The sequence below is a fragment of the Vitis riparia genome, chromosome 18 (assembly GCF_004353265.1).
Source record: "Vitis riparia cultivar Riparia Gloire de Montpellier isolate 1030 chromosome 18, EGFV_Vit.rip_1.0, whole genome shotgun sequence".
Lineage (NCBI taxonomy): Eukaryota > Viridiplantae > Streptophyta > Magnoliopsida > Vitales > Vitaceae > Vitis > Vitis riparia.
This window is the reverse complement of record NC_048448.1, coordinates 8,708,348-8,734,417: the sequence shown is the minus strand read 5'-3', so window position 1 is coordinate 8,734,417 and position 26,070 is coordinate 8,708,348. Positions and strand designations below refer to the sequence as shown.

Sequence of the window (26,070 nt, the reverse complement as noted above, 5' to 3'; positions counted from 1 at the left end):
TCAAAACTATTTAGGGAAAAGTTGTGAAACGGGGACTTAAAATTTGAAAGGTACAAAACCCTTTTTCCAGATGTGACTGTGGGGTTTAAAGTTACGAAGTAGCGTTTCTCTGAGGCTGCGTTACTACCGTAAAAGGATTTCATAATAGTGGAAGGTGGGGAGTCCTATTGTTTGGAGGTCATCAATGGAAACCCAAGCACCCGCTATCACAGCCCTCGGCTCCCTCTTCCGCCTCACTCAAGTTTCTCTTTGGTATTTCTTCTTTTTCCGCTGTATTTATTTCTATGATTTTTTTAAACCTTTTTCTGCGTTATTTTGGGCGCCAAGAGACTAGGGTTTTGCTAAGATTCAAGAAAAAGAATCCAAATTGAGCTGTAGATAATATGGTTGGAACTTTTTCATTCAACAGGGACGATGCCTCAGCGGAGGTGCCAGAAGTATCGTCCTTTTCTCGACGCTCTGTAAGTGTTTTGTGTCTTTGTTTGTTAAATAAAACACTTGGATGAAATTTTGTCTCGATGAGTTGCATAATTCTTTTCTAATTGCAGAAACCATCTGCCGGTGATGAGGAAGACGAGGGCAACTCTGACATTATTTCTGCAGCTAACGGCTAGTGTTCTACTCCATTTATGATTTGTTTTCCGTTATCCTTTTGAATGATGGTATTTGAGATAGTGGAATCTGAGGTTGTGTTTTGTTGTCTTCTGTTGGATCCTTGGAATTGGAGGTTCCAATTTCAAATCCACAATCTGGTTGCTTATTGAATTTACAGGAAAATCAATCAAGATGTTTAATTTCCATATAACTAAAATACCAATTAAAAATCCATTCCTGTGCAGCCAAACACAGCCTTAGTCCATTTAATTATGCTTTGCGTCCATAATTATCCTCAATTGAGTTTTAAGACTCCATGTTGGTTATTGCTTGTTCAGATTATAATCCTTCACAAGAGTATGTGGAACTTGCTAAAGAAATGAATGCATTGGGACTTCCTATTTCCTTCCACACAAACAAGGAGGTAAGTTCCACTGGCTGTCCCTGGAATTGAGATTTTACAAACATGTTTTACTGTAATGCATCTGAAGCAACAATTCTGCCTTTCAGATTTGTATAATGTGCAAAACCCGCAAGTGCTAATGTTTTCATCAATAAATACAAAAATGGAGGTCCTTTACTTGCTTCATTTGGGTCCACCATATATTCAATGAATTGGTAGTGTAGGAAATGCTAGAAATGATCGCATTGTCGGAATAGTAATAAAAAATTTTAGTGACTAGGTCTAAAAATTGCTCCATGGAAGCATCTCAAATAAATCCTACTAGAAACAAACTGGAACCATTTTTGTGCTACAAAAAATACACTGCAAAGACTTCTTTTTTAAAGGTGACTCGAATTCATTTGTTATCTTGTGACAGTTCTTCTTGTTGTTTGTTTATTTTTTATTTTATTTTTTGATTTTTTTCATGATATTAGCATGTTTTTGTAGAAGAGGAATGCAGTGGTCAAAGGGAAGAGGAAGAGTAAACAAATGAAGCATCCACACTGTGATAAACAAATTGAGGATGGAGTGCTAGAATTTCCCAAAGTGAGTGAGGGAGATATTGTATCACCTACTGTTTTTCATGATAAAACAAGCAATTCTTTATGTTGCATGTCAATGCTGGGCAAAAGTGAATTCTCTTGCTGTGATATTGCAGTTGATGTCAATAAATCTCAATGCTCCACTGGTGAAGGAGATGATTCAGTGAGCTTGACTGCTGGGACTACTAATGGTGCTACCAAGAAATTCACTTGTGATGGAAATTCTGACATAATGGCCAATGATTGCCCAGGTTGTGATTTTGTAGAGAATGATTCTGTTTCAAAAGATGACATGGAAACTGCAGCAGATAAAATGAATATAAATTCTGAAACTTCTGCTAGTTGTTTGGTAGATGCTGAAATTGATTGTGGCAAGAAAGAAGTAGATGGAAGATTAGTGGAGTTTGAACATTTAGATGGTTCCTTGGTTGCTTACCATGATGCACAAGGTGAGAAGATTTGTGATGATATCAGCATTGAGCAGCTAGGGGTTCCTAATTTGGTTTTACCATCCCAGTCTTCAGAAGTGATTGACCATGATGGAATTGACAGCTGTGAATCCTATGGGGGTTTTGGAGACTGGAGGGTATATTGGGACTCATTCTACATGAGGAACTACTTTTATAATATCAAAACACATGAGTCCACATGGTACCAGCCTCCAGGTATGGAATTCTTATTGGGTGACATAACTAATGAGTTTAGTGAAATAATTCCTGAGCAAGATTACATGAAAGCAGTAGAAGCAAGTGGTTTACAAAATGTATTTGTGGTATCCAATCCTGGTGATGAAGTATCTGGTCAGCCATCGAACGAGCACTCTGTGGGGATTGAGCTTGATGCTGAAAAATCCATGTCCAGCATGACTATGCCTGATGTGAGCAGCTGTTCACTTCAAGAGATTAATAGAAATTGCAATGATAAAATTCCTTCTTGTATTTTATCAGAATCAGATACTCATAAGTGCATTGGCAGGTGATTTTTCTTCTATCTTTAAAATCAACCCTTCAACCCCAGGCTATGCTGTGCCCCCACATTCTCCTACTCCCCTGCATGTGTGCACGCATAATTGATTGTCGTTAATCTGATTTAAAGCTTTTATTATAGAATTATTTCATGTATCTGAATCTACTGTTTTCATCCAACTTTGATTACAGTTTGGGGAAAAAGCTTGAGCAACTTGATTATGATGAGGTCTGCAGCAGTGATTTGCAATTTATGCTTACAAATAGGACGGATGAAATGGATTATTCTGAGCCCAAAGATGGAACCAAGATGATTGTTGCTTGTGAAGGGATGTGCAAAAAGTATGATGATCATTCCATTTGATTGGCAATAAAATTATTTTTCTGCTGTGAAAAATTTGTTCATTTGGGCTTCTAACATCATGCTCTGGTTGCAGCTTGACTAATGCACCCACTGAAGCAGTTTTTGAGAGCTGGAACTGTAATATGCATCCTGGATATATTGTTTCTGCCATAGATGAGTTGGATATCACACATAATTCTGTTACTACGAAACGAAAAAAGAAAGTGAGAAGGATGCGTCCATGGAAGAAATTATCCAATGAGAATGAAGGTCCAAGGCTTATGTTACTTTCTTTTGCATCTGTTTTTATTCTTTTTCACTATTAGTACTTACATATTTAATCCACACAGTTTTTTTTATCATATCAGCTACATTATCTCATTGGGTACTAAATTTTGTTGGTGTTGTGCATATGCTCTGTATGCATTATTTCTACCCTAAATTAGCTATTTGTACAGAAAATTGAATCATTGACATTATTTTCCATGTTATAGTTTGTTTGTTAATCTATTCATATAATCCATTACATTTATTCCCTTCTCTTTCTGTGTTGGGGCTCTTCTCACTGGACTGGCCGGCATGGCCCTTTTGCACCTGTGGGAGTCCTTCAGTCAAGAAACCTATGTTTATCAATACGTACCTTACTAGTTTTTACTGGTGGGCGAAAAAATAAAAATCACCTTCCAACATAATTGATAGTCATCTCTATCAATTATGTTGGAAGGTGATTTTTAGTTTTTCACCACCAGTAAAAACTAGGAAGGTACGTATTGATAAATCTTGAAACCTTGATAGTCGTCTCACTGAAACCTTGAAGCTGGACACCTGAAAGCACTTTAGTTTTTATAATAAATAAAATTGACTTATCAAAGGCATCTCCAAAAAGGAGGCATCCCAAGCGCACAAAAAGTATGGAAAGCATGTCAAGGAAGGAAAGAAAACATTTATCCTATTTAGTTGTAGTCTAGTTTGGAATCCACTAGATTAAATGATGTCACTCATCATCCACTCTCAATATTTGAATGTTCGTCTATCATTTGATTTGAATCTAGGGATTTTCAAATAAAATATAAAGTATTAGGCTTAAATTGTTAGGTAATAGGTCAAAAATGTATATCATCCACTCTTAACATTTGCATGTTAGATGTTAGTCTAACATTTGATTTGAGCCTAGGGATTTCTTGATGGAATAAAAAGTATTGAGCTTCAGCTGCTAGGTAGTGGGTCAATAATATATATATATATATATATATATATATATATATATATATCAAGTTCATTGGGTTACAACCTTACAGGCAGCCTTACTTAGGCTTGCATGCTTTTTGAGAAATAAATCATGCGGCTGAGTATAGTGTCTTGGATAATTTGTTAAAATCTTCACCCCTCCCTCATGATGTGGAAAAAATACTGCACAATGTGAAGTTGAGGCTAACAAAGAAAGTCTGTTACTGTTATCATTAGCATGACAACCATATTTTCTGTCCCAAGAATTCTGATCGCTCTCTCTCTTTCTCTCTCTCTCTATAAAATACATAACATTGTAATTCTCACACTAACAAAGAAAATTTCTGAACTGTTTTCATAAGCATAATAATTGTACTTCTGGTTCCAAGAGCTCCCAATACTTTAATTTACTTGTCTCAGAATGAGAAACACATCATATGATGCCAATACTGGTTTTATAAAAATTTTAATTTCAGGCATGGTGAGGTTTAAACTTCTTAACCTAGAATGCAAAGTTTCTGAAATTTTTCATACTGTATCATCATGGAAAGCGCTCCAGATTCTTGTGTATTTATGAGAATGCATCTAGCAAGTATGTGCTTGTATATGGGTACTAAGAAGGAAATTAGGATTTCATGATATATCTTGAATATAGTTTTAGACTGTAAATAATGAACTCTTGACTACATTTGGCTCTTGCAGTTTGGGCTGATCTTGAGGTAAGTGATGAAGAGGATAACTGAAGACATGTAATATTTTCCTTTTTTGCCTGCTTAAAGCACCACCACTCGAGGAAGTTAAAAGGAGAATTAAGGCTTTAGATTCTGATTTCAATCCAACTGTCAGAAAAGTTTGCATACTGTTTCTATGGGTCTAGCAGTTTGAAAATATTTTTGTATCAAACTACAAATATTTTTCAAAAGTTTTATATTGTCACTGTGAGTTAAGCAGTTCAAAGTAACTCCATTTCAAACTGCATATATTTATCAAACAGTCAAACAGTCAAACTTGTAAAAGGTATGGGCTGAAGTCAGTTGCTCATTTGGTCAATACTGCATTCTAATGGAGATGTAATGTCTTTGATATCTATCTACCTGCCATGAAGGCAAAAACATTTCAATGCTTTTCAAGTTTTCATCTGGTCTGTTGCTTATATTGCCAAGATGATGGGGATGCGATTATTAATGCTTGTTTGCTGTTTTAATGGCTTTGAATTTAATTGATAGTTTGTAAAGGATGGCTAAGATTCTATTAGCAAGCCTTTTTCTTTCTTCCAGGGTTTGAATTTCAAGGGCTGCTGGAGGACTCTTCTGCTGATATTAGTAAATATTGGTGGCAGAGGTACCTACTGTTCTCCAAATATGATGATGGTATAAAAATGGATGAAGAAGGATGGTTTTCTGTTACTCCAGAAATTATAGCTAGGCATCATGCATCCCGATGTGGTAGTGGCATCATTGTTGACTGTTTCACTGGAGTTGGTGGGAATGCCATCCAGTTTGCACAGAGGTATGAACTACCAATCCTCCATGTCTTGTGTCTTTATTTTTCTATGCTTTATATTGAGGAGAGATCTAAGGTTCTTTGGACTAAACTTGACTTTCACTTTTAACAGGGATAGATCTGATATGATGTGTTTGATCTTGGGGCAACTATACCAAAAACTAATGTTACTCAAATGATTGTAATGGCCATATATTGTATTGATCTTGGGGATCACTATGCCAAAAAGTAATGGCCTCTTGACCATCCAGTGAGATGAGTGAATGTCATGCATAACCATCCATTTAAAACTTTTTGATGTGATTATCAAGTCTTCTGTTTTAAATGGATTATGTGCAAATTCACTGATATAGGCATTTTTAAAAGTTTGGAACATTGCTAGATTGGTAGTGTCTTGTTTCTCTACCTATCAAAAAGGTAAAAGATAAAAAAAAAGGGGAAAAGAAAATTTCTCAGAGTAAACTTTCCAGTTGGAAACAGTAAAACTTTTGTTGTTTGGTTATCCACAGTTCAACTATTTTCTACCTTTGAAATTCTATTTTGCACAGAATTTGATGTAGGCAAAAGAATTCATGCTTCTTGTCTTGCAATAAGGAAACTTTAGACTTTGCCTTTCAATAACTTCTTTTCATGTGCAAATGATTTCATTATATTTGTGTATTATGCGATATTTCAGGAGCAAACATGTTATTGCCATTGATATTGATCCAAAGAAGATTGAGTATGCACAACATAATGCGGCCATCTATGGAGTGGATGATAGAATAGATTTTATAAAGGGAGACTCTTTTCTGTTAGCATCAACGTTGAAGGTATTAGTGCTGTCTCATTTTATGTACTGAATTAGGTAATGTGACTTGTATGGTGGGAACTGCAAAATGCTTTGAGTTATGTTGTCCCCTTTTTCCCTAAATTTTCTCAATATTGGTTAAACAGTTCTTAAAGGGAAGGAAAGAAGAAAAATTAAGGGATGCCATTATCTATGTTCAATGTCATTTCTGAGGTAATATTTTCGAGTAAAACTAGATAAGAGCATTAAGTAGTTGGAGGCTTTTGACATAAAAATGTCCAGTTGAGGTATATAAGTTGTGATAACATGAGCATGTCTAAATTGGGATGTTATGATGGATGAGTGGTAAGACAGGAAAGGACAGAACTATAGATGAGGACGTTCATTACAAGTTAGAATTACTGCCATGGGACAACATAGTTGACAGTAGGCATGATCATCTCATAATTTGTAACAAAACCTGGAGCATGCATTGGTGGGAAGTCATTTGGTTCTTGAAGACATTAAAGTCAATAGAATATCAGTCCAGGCTGTGAGAAAAAAATGGAATCTACGACTTAAGAATATGTGACCTGGATAGAGCAGAATGATGAAAAAGGATTCCTGTATCTCTTTTGTGGGGAAGGCTTTGTGCATTTGTTGGTTGATAAATATTGGAGATAGGAATGATGATGTGGTCCATTAATTAATAAACAATCAGTGCAAAGTTTAGAATTTCCATAATCTGCTAGTGTGGACCATGCTTTAATCTAGTATAGGTAATGCAGAATGGACTAGTGTTCTGAACATAACCCATTCTTCATATTGAACCAAACATCAATTACTTCATTGGCTAACCCTACACAATTACTATGCAAATGATGAAGGGACGATTAACTTACATATGGAACACTGGTCTGTACATAAAAAATATATTTTAATTATATTACTATAAAATAAAATTTTGAGGAAAGTGATGTCATAGACTCTCTAGTGACATGGTGCCATCTGTGGCTCCGCCAGATCAGTGTAACCCCAGTTTCTGCCTTTCTGTTTATTTGTTAAAGAGTGTCCTTGATGATGTGATGTTAGCAGTTGTGGAGCATCTGTCATTTGTGCAGGACTTCTCATGCCAGCCCTTACATGAATTTATTATATGCACTTACATTACTGTTGAATCCTTCTTTCTTTCTTATTTGAGTCCTTATTCTGAGAGTTGCACTAGGACTTGAAGTTCTCATCATTTATATGTTGTCCCAGTTGATGGCCTCATAGGGCATTCTCCTTACATTACTGTTTAATCCTTCTCTCTTCCTTATTTGAGTCCTTATTCTAAGAGTTGCACTAGGACTTGAAGTTTTCATCATTTATATGTTGTCACAGTTGATGGCCTCATAGGCCAGTCGATCTGGAGGCTGTAGAACATGCCATTAAAAGCATTTTGTTCCCTTTCTTTGTTTTTTTTTTTTCCAAATTTGTAGCTAACCCCATTGGGATTGAGGTTTTTCCGAGTTGTTCCAGTTGTTGTTAAAGTTAATTTTTAGGATTTACCCAACACTTTTTAGGGCGAAGTTTGTTTCTTGTTTTGTTGTTTTTTCTTTTCCTTTCTCCAGCCACCTTATGAGTTTTGTAAACTTTAATATTCTTGTGTAGCAGGCTGATACTGTCTTCTTGTCACCTCCTTGGGGTGGACCTGATTATGCTAAAGTGGAGACATATGACATCAAAACCATGCTTAAGCCACATGATGGGTATGGTTGCTTAAATCTGGCATTATATTAACTCTAAAAAATTTCTTGTTCCCTATTTTCAAAGGCTGGTTCTGACTGTATGCCACTCTGATATGTATATGTGCCAGATTTTTTCTCTTCAACACAGTAAAGAAAGTTGCTTCCAGAGTTGTCATGTTCCTCCCAAGAAACGTTGATGTCAATCAACTGGCAGAGTTGTCCCTATCTGCTGATCCTCCGTGGTTCCTAGAGGTATTCCTTTGAATTATTTTTACTTGTGTTCCTTCTCTTGGATACCTAGTAGGTTTTGTCCTTGTTCTAATGTGGAAATGTAGGGATCTATTGGACTTTGCCACTCCAAATTCAAAAATAGAATTCAAGGGCACATAATTTGGCTAAGAGTGCATTTGTGTGTTTTGTGGAAATAGGATCTTAGGGTAATTCTTGCTAAAAGGATTCCCCAGTTTAAATGCACACTTTTATGACTTACCCATTGCCTCAATTGGTGTAGGATCAATTGTATGACTTCATGTAATAACATTTTTTTTTTTAATATTGTCATTAATGATGGTAGGTTCCTTTGAATGCTTTACAATGGAAGTGGCTTTATACCTTCTATTTCTGCGGAGAATGATAAAGTCTCATTTCCACAGGGATGTTCAAATCTGCCTTTGTCTTGTTACTAGCCACCCTGTTACCTATTGGTTAATGCTTTGCTTGTGTCTTGTGATCAATAAGTCTGTTTCCAATAGTGATTGTGGCATGAAATAGTAAGTGGATTCACTACTGTACAACATGCTTTTTAATTCTACACCATCTCAGAAAGGAAATTGCTTTGGGTGCTGAGAGGGAATATTTCTACCTGTTATTCCTTTCCTATTTGGGCATCTGATCTAATGTAGAAAGTTCTTGGCCCCATCTTCTAGAACAGTATAATAAGTGGGCTCAGTTTTTGTAGGTTGATTTGTTTCCATGTGACTGATAATTTTATACTATGAAACTAGATTATGTACTCACTACTGAAGGCAAGGTTCATCATTTTCAGGTGGAGAAGAACTTCCTAAATGGTAAGTTGAAGGCAGTAACAGCTTACTTCAGTGACACCTCAATACAAAAGAACATCTCATCATTTCAGTGAACACATGGTGATAGCAGAAGTCAACCAATCTAAGATTTTGTGGGCATCAACTGACCACGAGTTGATTTTACAACTTAAGCAAGGTTTTACTGTTCTAGAGTATCACATGTACAGTTTTTGATGCTCTCATATAGATTATTTGTGGACTGTAAGTTTGTGGGATGGCAACCTGAGTTGGAGTTGTAATATTAAGTTTTGTTGTAATTATTTGGACAGGGATACTCTGTGTGTACTCATATGTTGAAATGGTGTAGAACTATAGTTACCCATAAAATCAAGACCTATGGAATAAGGTTATATAATTAAAAGGATATTGAAAATGCAAATCCGTAAGAACGACAAGATAAAAATATCTTCCAATAATTTTTTAATCCTTATCTAATGTCAAACGCGAAAAAATAAATGTTAAACAACAACATTTGGATGATTAGAGTAGTGTAAATGAAATTAGCCCTTTTGACATAAGGAAGTTGTTTTCTGGTAGAATGGATATTTATGTTATCCCTTTTAATCATGCATTTCTGATGATGTAGGCCATAATTGAAAAATTAGACCTGGAAAACTAATGCCAGCGGCATTTTGGGTGGCAAAATGGTATAGGTTTCCAAACTAAATGAACTGTGTTGGTTTGTGGTTGTATTTGTTGAACTAGTTAATCTCTTTTAACATCTTGTCCTTGATGATGAATTGGCATTAACCTCGAATCGGTTTAGGAGGTACCGGGGAACCTTTTGGTTAAGGTACAATGCTGCAACTCCCCAACAAACGCCTACTCAAGTCACGGTAATGCTTATTCTGATCTAATCCAATATTGAAATGTGAATACTCTGAAACCTGCATTCATCATCTAGAAATTAGTAGTTCCTAAGACTTTATATGAATTAATTGCATTAAATATTCTCCTGAAAATAGTCGAGGCTCTTCGGCAACTCGAGCTCGACTCTTATGTAACCCACACATGGGATCAATGATGGCGATCCCCTTTCATGCTACAAGACAACCGTCGAGGCACCCGCGTGGATTCAGGCACCCACATCGCATGTGCTGTGATGCATGGTGCTAGTCCTCTTTTTTATTGAGATAGCCAGAGTGACTTGGCTATAGATTACTAGGCTCCCACATCGCATGTGCTCTCATCTTCAATTATACACCGAATAGAACGCGCGGGAAATGCAATGTGAGATGGTTGGTGCGTTTAGGTAAACGAACCTTAACTCAAACTGCAGAAAACCTAACCCAACGGCACCAGCCCAACCTAATTTTGTGATGACCAAAGGTTTGACAGGTGACACATGTGGGTAAAATGACAGTCACGGATGGACAGAGATGGAAATAAATGCAGTTTCAGGTGAATGAATGAGGTGCCAGGAGGGTCGCTCCTACGGTCCTACCCAAACACCATGCATGTGTCCATTTCAAGTTACCAAAATAGACACTTTCCTTCACTAAACTCCCAGCCTGCCAGTCTGGGCTTCTAAAAACGTAGCCCACAGAGGCACCCCTCGCATCCATCCATCATGCGTACGGCCTTCAATCTTAGGTGGATTTTGCGCCAACTACGTGACCCGCTTTGACCAGCATTAATTCAGGCTATCCAGATACTCCCCCACCGACTCCACACCTTGGTCCTGGGGGCCCTAACCCCCGTCTCACAGGATTTCTTTGCCTCCCTTCATATCTCATTTTACTCTTCTTATGTTGAATAAATTTAACTTCCTGAGAATTGTCTGCAGGGGATTTGAATTTTTAACTGATAATTTGAAATTGAAACCCCCACAAGAAAAAAATAAATGGAAGAAAGAAACCTTGGATGCTAGAAGCTGCATTGATCTGACAATCACGTGAAAGAGGATTCCTCCACAAATTAAGCTGCAACAGTAACGCACCGGAAGCATATGACTGTCATTGCTGTTTCCAATGGCAACAGTAGAAGAAATAAAATTACAAGAAGGAAAAAGTCAAAAAAGAAAAAAAGAAAGCACCGTTTTTCCTCTGACAGTAATAAAAAGGTAAAACAATATTTTCCAAAATCGTCTACTCTATTTCCTGTAGTTTTATCTCCAAGCATTGATATTCTCAAGATGTTTGAATATATATATGAGGAAAAGAAATTATAAGGAGAGAGGGAGACCCAAAGCTACTAAATATTGATGAGAAGGTCGCTTTTGGAAAATCAGACATATCTATGGACAAAATTAGCGGGGCCCTACCCTCAGTTGGTGAGTGAGTCAAACGCATGGTCAAGAGCCATGAGAGGGGGCAACATTTAAAAAGGTCGGTAAGGCAGCGGCCCACCTTAACAGCCCAAAAACCATAATTAAGTAACCTAAAAAGTCGAAATCAGCGTCTTATATCTTAGGCGTGGCCCAAAAAATAATGATTATGACTTTAACAGAAAAGAGTTTTATGGGATATGCAATTTGTCCCTCTACCACCCGCCAATTAAACAGATCCTCACGTTGAAAGCCGAAGGATCTCAACTGCAATATACAAATCTCATATCTCTGTGGATGTGAAGCGGTCATTTTCAGAATGGCAGAGCTAGGGTTTCAAGATCAGAGTCTACTGAGATTTGGGTTGGGGGCTCGTGATGCTAGTCCTGATTCTGTTATCTTCACTCAAGAGTCCAACTTCAGTCTCTTCTCCTCTGCTTCCGCCAGCGTCGATCGTTGCTCTTTTGCTTCCGATGTGCACGATCACGATTCTCTGGCCTCTGAAGTTTCCCTGGTAATTTCAATCCTTTTTTCCTTTTCAGTTTCTTGAATACTGTTCCCTGTAATACATTGCATGAGGGCGGGTTGTCCAGTTTGAATTTTTTTTTTTTTTTGCCTCGAACGTGAACTGGGAAATGTAAAAGCTTTAGATGAAGTGTGGAGGAGAATTGATAGGATAGGATTATAGGAGGAGCATTGGTTCTGAAGATAATGGATTTGAATTTCAGTAATCCAACTGGCGATGGCATGCGTCGAATCCAGTTGGTTCGTCGATTTCGTAGAGTTGAAATCTTTGATTTGATGCAGCATTTGGCAGGACACGATCTGCAAGAGACCTCAAGTGGTCCAGATCTGATTCCAAACAAAGCTACAGTACACAAGCACAGTCGTCTCATTAGGAAGGAAGAAAAAGCAAAAGGTACTGCTATAGGCTCTTTGAAATTTGAATAATTAAGTAAAGAAAAAATAGCGCAAAGAAAACCGTTCCCACTATTTCCTTCAATTATACGCAGTTCTAAAGGAAGACAAGCAAGTAGAAGCAGAAGAGGAGAATCTGGTCCTAGATTCTGCAAGAAATTCCTTCTCTTTAGCTCTCAAAGGTACCAGAAGAATCTAAACCGAGCATTAGTTTTAACCTGCTCTATATGAACTCCCCACTCCAATAATTACTACTTCTTTTTGCAGAGTGTCAGGACCGGAGATCTAGATCTGAAGCTCTTTCAAAGAAACATGACCGGCGAAGACCTGCTTCACTGGATCTGAATAATGCTACTAGCTCTTCCCCGCGGTTGGGAGGCATGAAGAAGAGCTCTGCTTCCTCTCGCAGGTCTGGCACATTTCCAAGCCCTGGCACGCCGAATTATCGGCACAGTAATTTTGGGATCCAGAAGGGTTGGAGTTCAGAGCGAGTACCATCGCACACGAATGTGAACAGGAGGCATGTCAGTGCTGCATTGTTGCCTTTCAACAACGGAAGGACGTTGCCATCGAAATGGGAAGACGCAGAGAGGTGGATTTTTAGTCCAGTGGCTGGAGATGGTGTTGTCAAGCCATCTTTTCCACCACCTCAAAGGCGCCCCAAGTCAAAAAGTGGTCCACTTGGACCTCCTGGGATTGCATACTATTCATTGTATTCGCCAGCCATACCAATGTTTGAAGGAGGAAATGCTGGAAATTTCATGGCAGGTTCACCATTTTCAGCTGGAGTAATAGCTCCAGATGGTTTGGCTATTCATTGTGGTGGTCGGGGTGGAGTGATGCCTGTGAGAACAGAGCCTTGCATGGGCCGCTCAGCCAGTGTACATGGGTGCTCTGAACTTCTGAACCAGTCATCCTTACGTGACTCCCGAGGTAGTGATTTATTATTATCTTGAACGTGGCTTTCTTGGGTTAAGATTAGACTTGTATACGATTCAATAATTCATGCTTATTAGGTTCCAAATAAATCACATGATGTGAGCAAGAAAGTAGTGAAACCCACATCCAAAGGGTTGCTCTTACTTGATTAGCAGTTAATTATTAGTTTGATAATTACATAAATAATGATTATTCATGTCTTAACCCATGCATGAGAACTACATCATTATAATTGATTTGCTAGTAGGATAGACTGTTATGACCACTAGAAAACATAAAAGAAAATATGCCTGTCTCTAAAGCTAGCACTGTAGAAATAGTTTATAGAAACTATTTAAGAAATTTGAAGTTTAGTCATGCAGGCATAAGGTGTAAATGGTTTTTCATATCATTTATCCCTTTGCCTTCCATAGGCCTCGTATTTCATTTCTGTTTTGTTGCTTGGGATGAGTTTGGGGCTAGTTGATTTGATTTCTAATAGCAACTTAATTGTAACAGGAACCTATCCAATGTGGGTGATTATGATATTAAAATATCTTGGATGAGTTGTCATGTATGAATGATTGCTTTAAGTATTCTAAATTTAGGAAACCTATCAAATATTTACGGTTTTGATCTTGGCTCATTGTCCTTGGATGCAGACGAGAAATTTGATGGGGTCAAAGATGCAGCCACTGATATTTCTCGTACTGTTTCAAGACGGGACATCGCAACCCAGATGAGCCCTGAGGGTAGCATCTTCTCATCTCCTGAAAGGAAACCATCTTTTTCTCCTTCCTCTCCTACTGTCTTGCCCATTGTGGAGTTGCAGAGTGTCAATTCCTCTAAATTGGAAATCAGGGATGTTCAAGTAGATGAACGGGTCACAATGACAAGGTGGTCCAAGAAACATAGAGGCAGAATTCCTGGGAAGGGCTCAGAAAATGTTGATGGCTGGAAAAAGAAAGCTGTGGAGGCACACTCTTCAGCTTGGGAAGTTTCAGAGACAGCAAAGAGCATTTCAAAGTATGTGCACTTGACTGTTGTTCTATTCATGTCTCCTGTATTTTGTTATGATAGAAAGAATATCATGCAGGATAGTTTTGAAGTGACTGGGGCTTTTGGGATTTTGTCAATAAGAATGCTGAAGATAAGAAATAGTAAAATTCCACCTTAACGAAACATAATGAGATCCATAAATAAGGAAACTGAAGCTTTGTGGTCAATGATTAGATGGACCCCATTGTGGATCACTCCGGTATTGCCAACTCCAGGAAATGTCACCCCATTAAACACTCTAGTATGACAAGAAATTGGTGTGAGCAGCAATGAGTTTCTGAATTACACTAAGCATGAGATGGCTAGGTTGACTAAAATGTGATTGGAAGCTCTAAAATTAATTCAGTTTATATAATATAATTATGTTGCACCCCTCCCTGTTGCAGGGTTAAAAGAGAGGAAGCCAAAATCACTGCTTGGGAGAACCTGCAGAAGGCAAAAGCTGAGGCAGCAATTCGGAAACTAGAGGTTCTTTTCTGGTTGCTTTTTCCACGTAAATAGAAAAAATTTGTGGAGACATTTACTGTCGAAGAATATAGTTTCTTTTCTTTGTCATTACCAAAACATTTTCCACTGGACTTTTGTGTATCTGTTAGATAGGTCTGCTAGAAAGGATTGAATCATCTAGAAGCATAGCACATTAAGTGCTTGCTGTGGCAGCCATAAAATAAACCCTACCCCCCTGCAATGGGCCAGCAAAACTCCCTCTCCTTGCCCTTATAAAAAAACTCTGTTTGCTAATTTCTGGTTATTGATTTTTATACTATTTCTTATAATGAAATAGAAGGGGTTAATTTCGCTCACTTCCCTTGGGATTTTAGCTAAATACAACTAGTCCCTACTAATTTGAAAATTCTTCAAATACCTCCCTTGTTTTGAATTAGAGGGGAGGTGAATGAAAACAACAAATAAGAAAGGAAGGGGAGGTATTTGATGAAATTTCAAACCAATGGGGACTAGGTGTATTCAGTCAAAACCTTAGGGGAGGTCAATGAAATTAACCTAAATAAAATGATAAATGAAAATTTAAAATTTAGAATTCAGTATGATAAATTTACTTCATGTCGGTAAATGTAATCCTTCCATAGAATTAGTTTTTATATATTGATATCCAGATCGTAGATTGCTAGATTACCAGCATTTTGTGGGAACCTTGTAATGTTTGCATTGTAAGGTCCATGCTTCTTATAAATGGAAGCATGAGCATTCACTACTGTGGCTCTTACCGACTTAAACACATGGGTTCAGATGAAACTGGAAAAGAAAAGATCATCATCCATGGATAAGATAATGAACAAGCTAAGATCTGCTCAGAGGAAAGCTCAAGAAATGAGGAGCTCAGTGTTAGCCAACCATGCCCATCAAGTTTCTGGGACTGCTCACAAGGCTGTATCCTTCTGCAAGACTCGTCAGATGAGTTCCTTGAGTGGTTGTTTTACTTGCCATGCTTTCTAATTTCACATCCAGCCATCTGGAGCTCCATGTTAATCAGCTTTAAGTGTCAGGTAAGTTTACTTCTGTCTGTCATATGTCTCTATAATCTTGCATCTATTATTTTTCTTCATAAGAAAGATTGATCGAGCATTTTTAGCACAACTAACCTTTATATATTAGTTGCTTGACTGGACTGGAATTTTATAAGCTTATGTTATTGCTGTCAAATTTTAACATCAAAGTATGATTGCATCTTAGTTTTCTGGTCGTTATGACATCAAGACAAATGACTTCTTTCTGTAGAAGCTTCCTCATTTGCCTGGAAGGGACAGTTTTTATTTCTACAGCAGAATGTAAATCAGCCAGATAAATGGGCAAGGCTTCCCTGCCCATTTGTGCTGTTATTTTCATTCTAGAAATCTACTTATGCATAGGGGCAACAAAGGCAATTTTGTTGCTGGGAGTGCTAAAATTAAATACAATTCAGATTTCTGTTTATGGCATGTTGGTTATAATATGTGTGGATGTCCCCTTTGGTATTATATCATTTGAAGGCACAATTTTACACTACCATGCCATCACTGGAAATGATGGTAAAAATTTTAAGTAACATTTGTGTTTGAAATTCTAAATTAGATATGCAACACCGGACTAGTTTTGAATGATATGCAAATCCAAAGAGTTCCTCATTATTCTCCTAACATTTATTTGATCCTGATGGAAGGTATGCTGGGTCTCTGGTCTGGTATAAATAAGAGCGAGAAATGGAGTGCTAAGTTAAGTGCAAGGAAATGAATGAAAGGTGTACAGCACAGAGCAGGTACTATTTTGACACTACATTGGTGTCAATGCAGTTTTGTGGAAAACTTGGAGCACCATTACTTCACCAAGATTTCAGATAAGATGTAAGATCCGGGTTGCAGCATTACTGGGGATTTCGATGTGTGTAAAAATGTTTGGATGATAAAGGCATGTATTCATGTGTGTGTGTATATATATATATCAACTTTCAGGCTTGTCACACTATGGCAGTTGCCATTCATCTGATTGGGCATTATATTTCATAACACAATTGGAGGGCTAATTTTTCCATGGCTGTGCATTTTAAAATATTTAGAGAAATTCTTGCAACTACATGGCTAGTTTTATTTTAAAACAGTAAGGAAAAAAAAAATTAATTGCGGAAGACATGCATGTGTTATACACAATCGGAGATAGCTTTTTAAACAAAGTAGGTGTCTAAATTTTCTGGGTTTGTTATGGCTCCTAGTGTCTCTACCAGGTAAAGATTCTCTTGAGGAGAATGAGCTGATTTACCAACCCAATTACTCTTTTAAGTCTCAACAGAAGAAAAAAACCGTCCTTCTTTTATGGGCCGGACCCTCTGTCAATGGGATGAAAGCTTCTGTTGGTTCCAAGACTGCATTTAAGATCTTGGTTATGACCCGTAACACCAAAAAGCTAAATGTTGTTTAGTACTTACAATATAACCTGGATGGAAAAAGAATATCAATAAATTATGGATGACCAAAAAAATTAACAGTTAAATTCAGTTTTTTCATCTACCATTGGACTATCGACTCATTCTGAAGCTAAAATTTTGTAGGGAATGAATAAAACACAAGGTCAGAAGCAGCTATTGCAATAGAGCCACGTCCCAAAGTGCTTATAAGCCACTATGTCGTTGCACTAACCGCAGCTCAAATATCTTCCATTATGGGCCTTCAATTTCTCCTGAACTCCCCAAATTGCTCATCCCCTACGCTTTGCTGCCCAAATGTGTAACACTCCTTTCGACTTCTCCATCAACCCTGCCTCTTCATGATACGCTGGAATATCCACAAACAGTATGGCTACTGCCCCCACCTAAGCTGCATCCTATCAATATAATTGTTGCTCTCATTCTTTTGGAAGATTCATGATTCATGTCAGCTTTTCTCTGATTGTGCACGAAGCCAATGATCTTCCCTTTCTTGCTCAATTTCCTGGGGACATTTTAATCTGCACTTTTGTTGGCCGAGAGGTTTCTTAATGCTACAGTGGATATCACCCACATTCGGCTGCTCATCTGCCTCCCTGGAATAGCCTGGTGCCCCTGAATGCTACCACGATGGGTTCAGTTGCTTAGGGTCAGCACTTGTATCACGGAAAATGAGCGTTTGCATTTAGGCTTGCTCCTAGTGAACTGCTATGGTCATTGGATCAAAACTGTGTGTTTTCTACTTGGCGTTAAAATGTTGGTTGATTCTTTCACTACTCTGCCAATTCATAGACAGTTAGTCACTATAGCTGTTATCGCCCTTGTTCACGCTCCTATCTAAGTCGAATTGGGTGTCCAAATTTATCATCTGTCGAGATTTTTCATCAGTCTCCAAACATGAAGGTTGCTGGAAAGCCTGAAATTTCCAACGTACTTCCTTTATGAATAATTTAACACCAGCTTCATGCCTTTTCAACGCTCCATAAATCCTCCTTTTAATTTCTAGTTCACAAGAAAGTAGGAGGAATCCTCATTTTTCTAGTTCACCAGAAACAGGGCTTGCTTTTTTCTGGTTTCAACACTGTTGCTGATGTCTGCTCCCCAGCCAAGGAGTTGAAACAAGGAAGAAGACGAAGATGAATTGTTGCTGTGCCCATGTCCCAACCGAATTACCAAATCAGGTCAATCACATTTATCTTTTTAATACAGACAAATTCAACAATGTGTTCCACATCTTAAAAGGAATGTCGAGAATGGTCATTTAATACTAGTCCTTACATTTTTAGGTTCCGATTCTTTTGATCTTGAAATTGCAACAATACCACAAGTATCACAATATTAATTCGTACAGAATCTACAGATGTTGCCTTGTGAGTCGTAAGTGGGACATTGCTTAGAGCTATGATCCTGTAAATTGTAATCACAATGATAATAGTAATGAAATTTCTTCTGGTGTTAAATTATTTCATAGGTGGTTTCTATACAATAAGAATCAATCAATTCAATTATATATGTATATAACTAGGTATCAAACAAATCCTAACCCTTTTTAAGCCCACATGATTGCTTGATGATTATACTATGTATTAGAATCCCAACTAAGAATTAGATCATAGCCTGTGGATCATCTTTAATTGGGAAACCCTGTTTCGGGAGTTTCCAATGAATAATTTGTAATAAATTATCTCATCACTAATCACATGCAATGTTCTTTTTAAATATGAAATACAATAAGTAATAAAATATATTATTTAACATTTTTTTTGTATCTCACCTATATGAAATATAATAATTTTAAATCGAGATACGAGATATTGTATTTAAGAATACAAAGTGCTCTAGGATGCCTTACAGACGCAGGTCCATTGATAAAAGAATGATATTTCTGTGTCTGATATCTCAGTTCGCTTCTATTTCAGTTCAAGCAAACAGATCTTTTAAGAAGGGAACATGGAATCCAGTGCAGCGGAACCGAATCTTGTATGTGATTCAAGTTTAAGAAGTTGTTGAGTTGGGTCTTAGAGTTGTGGAGTTAAAGGCAAGGATCCCAACCTGGTGGTATTAACATAATCTTGAGGGCCATGATCTGACAATCCAGGAATTACCAACCCAACTACCCTTAACAATCTCTGAAACCACCCTTCTCTGTAGTCCGGACCCTTGATGTATGGGATGATAAAACTTCTAATCAGCTCCCAAACTGCATTTAAGATCTTGGGAATGGCCCACACCACGGAGAAGTAATTCTTGTCTGGTTCCTCCCGTACCACCTGCATCCCAATCAGGTCAGTATATGGACTCAGTCTCAGGGCCAAAATATAAACAAATTATGAACAATAGCACTGATCCATGCATCAATATTCAATAAGATATATTCATATGCATGGAGATGTAGAAAGGGGGATATATAGAAGTAGAACTGGTCACCTCCCCCCTGTAGCAGCTATTGAAGTAGAGGCAGGTCCCAAAGTGCTTAAACAAGAGGATTCTGTCATCATAAGGCAACCTAACCACCATATCGTTGCAGTAAACGCATCTCAAATATCTCACATTATGCGTTCTAAACTTCTCCTCCATGAACTTCCCAAACTGCTCATCCCCCACCCTTGGCTGCCCAAAAGTGTAGACCCCTTCCAACTTCTCCATCAACCAGGACTCCTCATGATACGCTAGAATAGCCACAAACAGGATTGCTAGTGCCCCGCCCAAGCTGTGTCCCGTCACTATAAACTTTGCTTTTTCATCCTTGTGCAGAATCTCTCTCAGCTGTTGTCTAATGGTATAGTAAGCCAATAATGAACTGTCATTGCCTTGTTCAATCTCCTTCGGCCACCCTATGCGCTTTTGCTGGCCGAGAGCTTTCATGAATCCACCATGGATCTTACCCACATTGGGTAGCTTGTACCATGAGATGTCAAAATCTGTCCTCCACGCATCCGCGTCAAATGGCTCGGTGCCTCTGAACGCCACTACGATGAGGGCAGGATCACTACTTGTATCACGGAACATGAAGGCTTGCGTTGAGAATTTCTTTTGATATTCTGCATGCCAAGCATTAGTTGGATTTAAACTTTTTGATGAGTACCGCAGTTCTTGCCTGAGGAAATTGTTTAAAGCTTGGGGGGGTTGACCATTAGGAACTTCTCTAAATAAATCCATTACACACATCAAAACATTGTGGGATTTTAGGATTTGTAGTAGTACTACAAACTGCATGAGTCAGAGTCATGATTTGAGTCACTAAAAATTTATGCTTGATATAATCTGATCTTTAATTCTTCCAATTAGCAATGTAAGGAAATAAAGAAATGTTTGGTACGTATGTAGACAATACAAAAGGACACTGAGAAAAAGACGAGCATTTAAATAGTCCATGTCTTTTTGAAGAATATGAGATGGGTTAGGTTTACCTACCGGCTACCAGTCTACCACTAACATTCTGACAATGCTTTGACAAGTAATGCAAGACTTGTCATACTTCTAACTTTTAGATATTTTCTAGGAAGTTTCCTCAGCACTTCCTTTTTTCCTTGTGTCTGTAAGTAAAGTTAGTAAACACACCAATTTGATTCTTTAAAGGCAACTGAGATGGAGACCCTTTGTAATTAAAGAAAAAAGATCCTTAATACTTTACCTACTTTGTCCTCCTGTGAGAGTTCCAAAGGAAGGATGAAGAGGATTAAGAAAGTTGAAACAATTTAACTTAATCACGAAATTTTATTCCCTTTGACAATTGACACCCAATGAGCAAATATCAGGTCGATTTGTGATCAGACCTCTAGATTTTATAAACTAATTTGCCCAATTGAATGTTAAATGTGAATATGAAGGTATAGTCCTGCATGAGTTTCAGTCTTTCAGATCACTGGGACTTAGGCGGTAAGCCTCTTAACATTACCATGTAGAAATGTCTGAAACAAAAGATAAAAAAAGAAGGCAACATAAAGGTGTTCATACCGTTCCAGAAATTGTAAAACGTCAAGAATTCCATCTGCACAAGATACATGAAAATTAAAAATTAAGAATCATTAATCATGAGATGGATGGGGTTCTCCCATGCAATGATGCTATATTTATTATTTACCTTCCAGTGATCTCTGACAACAGATTGGACGAAATCTTCATTCTCGTACGATAATTTAGCAGCCATTATAGACAATGAGAGGGTATATCTGTGGTCATCGTTTTTTATGCTCCTGTCTAAGTCCACTCTAGTGTCAAGATTTCCCAACACTGATGTGAATTCTGCTGACGATTTATCTGGCAGCGCCATCTTCCCTACACGCCACTCAAATCCTTTGGTATTAGCCCAGCTATTACACGTGGGATTTGCAAATCCGATTCATCATCATTGCCGTTTTTTTTCCTTTCTTCTTTTTAGAAAATTTTGATACGCAAATGAATGGGTAACCCTGTTTCATCAATACAAGGTGCCTAAACATGGACCGGTTTTTCAGTGGCCCCTCTTCTGATGTAAATTGCTTTTATTCCAAGTCTTGACTCCATCAAAATAAATAAAATAAAATGAAAAATTAGAAGAAAAAATAGCGAAAAAAAAGAAAGAAAAATGGATTAAATTTTAATAAATTATTTTTATATTTTTTAAAATTTATTTTACTTATTTTTTTTTTAAATAAAGAATGAATAATTTAAATATATATAAATTTTAAATAGATTTAATATATTTTTTTATTTTTTTATAATGAAATCAAAGGTAAAACCATATTTTTTATTTATTTATTTGTATTCTTTGAAACGAAACAAAGCCTTAGAATTATACAGATGAAGGCACACATTTTTCTACCATTTTCATTCTTATTTACCTATTATGTATGTAATAATACCCAGGAGAAATGAAATGACCTTTGGGATAAGTCAATGAGCGTGCAAGGCCCGTGATGATTACACAACCATGTCACCCTCACCATGAGTCAAGGTTCAAGATGGTTGAATGGGTGTGTTGTATGGGATGACTCCAGGTCCTCCTGTGTATTTCCGATGGTTAAGCCCTAGGATGAATCTGAATAAGTACGACATGAAACCATATAGTTCTTAATCCTGGTACTAACAGCTGTGAGGACTTTTTTAATGATAAGATCCACTTCATGTTCTACACATTCAAGCTTGGTTTCGGGCGGTTGATTGACCAAGCATGTCCACCTTTTAGCTTTCTTTGATCTTATCTGAGTTCACTGATCTTTTCTGTGAGTGGGAAATGGGAACAGCGATACTACGGTTTATGACTTGTATTTATTATGCAATTAATTTAAATATATTAATGCATCATAACATCAATATATACTAAACTACATGAACGCGTATTTAATTTCCCATGCCAGTCGTTTCTGAATTTTTGGAAAGATGCCAGGCTTTGTAGTTTTGGAGGAAAAGCAAACAAACTATAAGAGAAAAAGCTGAGAGATGGTTTACAACATGAATGATGCAAACTGAATAATATTTAAGGTCAACGTTGACACAGTTTTTGAAGGAAGAAAACCCAAACCTTTCAAGAGATTTAACAGGAGGGCCAGAAAGCCGCCATTGCTTGAGAGAAGATTCAGCCACAGCTCCACTACAGACCCAGTGATAGCCATAGGCTTTCTCAGGTAAAGGAGCATTTTCTGCACAAGGAGGGAGATGAATATGATCCATCGGCGCTCTCTCATCAGCTCCTTCTCTTCTGTACACTCTATAAATCCTCTTTTCTCCCATTCAGAACAACACAGAACGCGAACCAGATCCAAGAAGCTAGCTTCTTCTGGTTTCAACAGCAGATAATCTCTACAGAGATCATCCTCGGAAGCCATGGCTTGAAAGCAAGGAAGAGATGAGCTGGTTCTATGTCAACGTCCCAACTAAATTGAGGCTTAGCATGCTTATATATTTTGTACAGGAAGATTTGGCAATACTTCTTTCCCGTCAGAAGAATTTTCCGTGTCTGCTCATTGATAATCTTAGTTGGCCCTAATTGACAATATCACTACTAAATTTAGGTCCAATTGATCTTCTCCCACGTGCCCATCGATTTTCACATTTCTTCAGTATTAATTGATACGAAGTTACGTCCTTATTACCTTCCTTGAATTATAATAAAGCCTGATATATATGTGACATGTAGTCCCTTGATATAAATTACTCCAACCCTCAAACAAGTGATCGATTTCTTAAAGACAAATTAAATAGAACCCAAAGGTTGCCTATACCTATACCTATACGCGATTCGGTTGATTAAAATCATAGTTTAGTGTAGTTCCATGTCCACCACGACGAGTCTACGACTTCACCACTTTTACCACACCACATCCTCAAATGCACCGACCAATTTGGATTGCAACTACCTTTTCTCTTCCACCATCCCTCACTGTTTTACACATGAGGTTGGCATCTTGGAAGTGTTTTCAATAAGAAGGATGGCAGGAAAGAACAAATGTTGCTTTAACTTTACAAGGACGCACACTCATCCTCTGCTCCTTCCTGGAAAACTGCCACCGTGAAGAATCCTTCCATTTTAATTCATGAAGTGTCTCATGTGAGTGGCGAGGAAGAAAAGGTTTGGATTCAGTAGGCAAAGAGATGAGTTTCAAACGTTGAAATGGCTGTATATTATTTATTCAGATCATCTGTTTGATATTAGGCGTGCAGCGTGCTATGTATATCATATTCGATTCCTGTTGGGATAAAATATTATATTAAAATGGTCTCCAAGAATTGGCGTGGAACTGGATGCCTAATTATAAACAAACCCATAATTAATTGCACTAACTTTGAACTTAGTAAAAAAGTGAAATAATTTAATCATTGAAAACTGAGATTATCCGCACACATCTAATGAGGTGATTATGCGCTCAGTCTATGCAAGTCAATCCATACCAGGGGTTTCTCCTAAAGCTTCATTCTAGCTTTGAAAATAGATGCTCCTACAATGACAGTGGGCCTGCTTTTTCGGATAGTTTTCTAGTGGAACAATTGAAGTAAAGGGGTTATGAGTAGGTTTGACTTAAAAGAAAAAGAAAATTTGAGATAAGTTTTCCCATTCTGGCACCCTTGATTATACATATAGTTGAATTTAAATTTTTATTTTTCCATTTTAACACATATGATGATAAAAAAGCTATTTTTCAACAAAATAAATTATAAAAAATTATAGTATTTATCTATTTATAAAATATATATTATGAATGTAATTAAATTAAATTTTAAAAAAAATATTGGATGAGGCAAATATGAGAAATTCTCGTACCCATCTCTCCTTATTTAAGAGTTTTATAAGGAAGAATGGGATCGAGATGGGAGTGACTTGTTCTGAACTTGTCCCATTAAAATCCCTAGATTTGAACCTTGGTCTCGGGCATCAACTTTAACAACCCATCAACAGTGCACATGAGAAATCCTTAGATACCCAAATGGATGTCACCCTTGGTAATATTACTGCATAATTATAGAACAAAATAAGCTTGTTAATTACTGCTTTCATTTACACACTTCTAAAACCGGAGTTTGCTCGAGGTTTATACGCGCATTCGTCCGTCCAGTTCAGGATTTACCAATTGGGCCTAACCAGAATGTTTACGCGTTTAGTTATAATTTACTGCTAGTATTTAATATTAATATTAGTGGCAACTAACGTAAACTAAATCTTTTTTTCTATTTAAATTGAGGAACTTTTAGCTGTCTATAGCGTTTTCACACACTATTTTCGTGCGAGCCCAGCGTGAAGCCCATGAAAACTCAACAAGAACGGTAAGTCTGGGGTATTCTGAAAGTTGTATTATTCAAACTAGCCCAGCGGGACAAATTCTCAGCCCACCCTAGCATAGGCCCAACTCAACCTTTTGAACACATACCCCTTAAGTCCACTCCCTGCTGTTATTATTAAATTAGGATGATGACGACCACAATGATTGAAATGATAACAATAATTATACATAACAACCATACCGATAATGAGACAATGATTAGAATAAAAAATGAAAAGAAAATACGCAGGACAATTGTAACCAGATAAGCTTAATTCATACTTTTCGGAAACATGTGGTCGCTTATACATTACAAATCTTTTTTCTTTTATTCTTTATTCTTTCTAAATTTTGTGAGCTACTTTCTGAAAACATATCTATGAAATTAACCATGCTCTTGGGGTAAATTGATCTGCATAAATCTACAAACAGATTGATTGGTTCAATTGAAATTAATTTACAGCGTGGTACTAACTACTATGTATATTTCACCTTGTACAGCACTCCAAATTAATGGTGGGGTGTTTCTAGAAACAACATCTAGACAAAGTTTCCATGGATTCCTTTATGATGATTATGTTGGAATACATCTCACCTTGCAAAAGGGACAAAGCGAGGAAGAATTTTAGGCTAAGATATTATATTGCATCCTCCTCTGCATACCTGGAGACCCCACCAAAATCTAATCCAACCAACCAACTTATTTCACTGTTTTTTGTTTTCTTATAATTGTTTATTTGCCTCTTTCATATCTTACTTTATCATTTATTATAGGGCGCGAGGTGTGATCCAGAAGCTTGCACAACTTTCACCCTCTCTATATACCAATAAATCTACTGTCTTACCCTTATCTTATTGACCCTTCCAGAAAAAACCAAAATTAAAAAAATGAAGAGGTTTGGAGTTAAAAGAGAGGAAGGTAACGAATGGATCTGCACTTGAGTAAAGAAGTTTTTCAAGTTTCAGAATCACTTGGAGTGTGACAGATTCTGCTGCATTATTAGGGTCATGAAGCCATTTTCTTAAATAGGACGTTTATGAAATTTTGCTTTACCT

The 26,070-nt window shown here is 37.3% G+C and overlaps 3 protein-coding genes across 7 annotated transcripts; 2 read left to right on the top strand and 1 right to left on the bottom strand.

Moving 5' to 3' along the window:
• The first annotated feature begins 75 nt into the window (after positions 1-75).
• Positions 76-9,530, top strand: LOC117907273. Of its 5 annotated transcripts, none has more exons than XM_034820762.1 (12): positions 79-252; positions 410-461; positions 549-609; positions 933-1,018; positions 1,490-2,556; positions 2,739-2,888; positions 2,984-3,159; positions 5,394-5,625; positions 6,296-6,431; positions 8,042-8,139; positions 8,247-8,370; positions 9,164-9,530. In XM_034820762.1, the coding sequence occupies exons 1-12, from the start codon at positions 185-187 to the stop codon at positions 9,254-9,256; spliced, it is 2,343 nt and encodes a 780-aa protein (XP_034676653.1). In that variant the 5' UTR covers positions 79-184; the 3' UTR covers positions 9,257-9,530. The 5 variants fall into 5 exon arrangements, with proteins under 5 accessions (XP_034676654.1, XP_034676653.1, XP_034676651.1 ...); XM_034820760.1 differs by having other exon boundaries at positions 80-252; positions 1,487-2,556; XM_034820761.1 differs by having other exon boundaries at positions 81-252; positions 1,487-2,556; positions 8,045-8,139.
• Positions 9,531-11,627: 2,097 nt separating this feature from the next.
• LOC117907537 lies at positions 11,628-16,890 on the top strand. Its single transcript, XM_034821108.1, has 8 exons — positions 11,628-11,983; positions 12,277-12,388; positions 12,483-12,569; positions 12,655-13,320; positions 13,968-14,331; positions 14,751-14,832; positions 15,613-15,869; positions 16,523-16,890. Exons 1-7 carry the CDS (start codon positions 11,789-11,791, stop codon positions 15,817-15,819), a joined length of 1,713 nt encoding a protein of 570 aa, XP_034676999.1. The 5' UTR covers positions 11,628-11,788; the 3' UTR covers positions 15,820-15,869; positions 16,523-16,890.
• A 2,092-nt stretch (positions 16,891-18,982) lies between these two features.
• Positions 18,983-23,217, bottom strand: LOC117906302. Its single transcript, XM_034819283.1, has 5 exons — positions 22,782-23,217; positions 21,363-21,556; positions 21,236-21,269; positions 19,706-20,319; positions 18,983-19,548 (listed from the first exon to the last, which is right to left on the bottom strand). The coding sequence occupies exons 1-5, from the start codon at positions 23,083-23,085 to the stop codon at positions 19,297-19,299; spliced, it is 1,398 nt and encodes a 465-aa protein (XP_034675174.1). The 5' UTR covers positions 23,086-23,217; the 3' UTR covers positions 18,983-19,296.
• Positions 23,218-26,070: the final 2,853 nt, after the last annotated feature.

Bases quoted from the DNA above. Each gene is read 5' to 3' on its own strand.
- LOC117907273 (XM_034820760.1), top strand. From the start codon at position 185: ATGGAAACCCAAGCACCCGCTATCACAGCCCTCGGCTCCCTCTTCCGC. The intron at 2,889-2,983 runs GTATGATGATCA...CTCTGGTTGCAG, and splicing joins TGTGAAGGGATGTGCAAAAA to CTTGACTAATGCACCCACTG. The intron at 3,160-5,393 runs GTCCAAGGCTTA...TCTTTCTTCCAG, and splicing joins ATTATCCAATGAGAATGAAG to GGTTTGAATTTCAAGGGCTG.
- LOC117907537 (XM_034821108.1), top strand. From the start codon at position 11,789: ATGGCAGAGCTAGGGTTTCAAGATCAGAGTCTACTGAGATTTGGGTTG. The intron at 13,321-13,967 runs GTAGTGATTTAT...CCTTGGATGCAG, and splicing joins ATCCTTACGTGACTCCCGAG to ACGAGAAATTTGATGGGGTC. The intron at 14,833-15,612 runs GTTCTTTTCTGG...ACATGGGTTCAG, and splicing joins CAGCAATTCGGAAACTAGAG to ATGAAACTGGAAAAGAAAAG.
- LOC117906302 (XM_034819283.1), bottom strand. From the start codon at position 23,085: ATGGCTTCCGAGGATGATCTCTGTAGAGATTATCTGCTGTTGAAACCA. The intron at 21,270-21,362 runs GTAAATAATAAA...TATCTTGTGCAG, and splicing joins TTGTCAGAGATCACTGGAAG to ATGGAATTCTTGACGTTTTA. The intron at 20,320-21,235 runs GTATGAACACCT...CTTGGCATGCAG, and splicing joins GTTTTACAATTTCTGGAACG to AATATCAAAAGAAATTCTCA.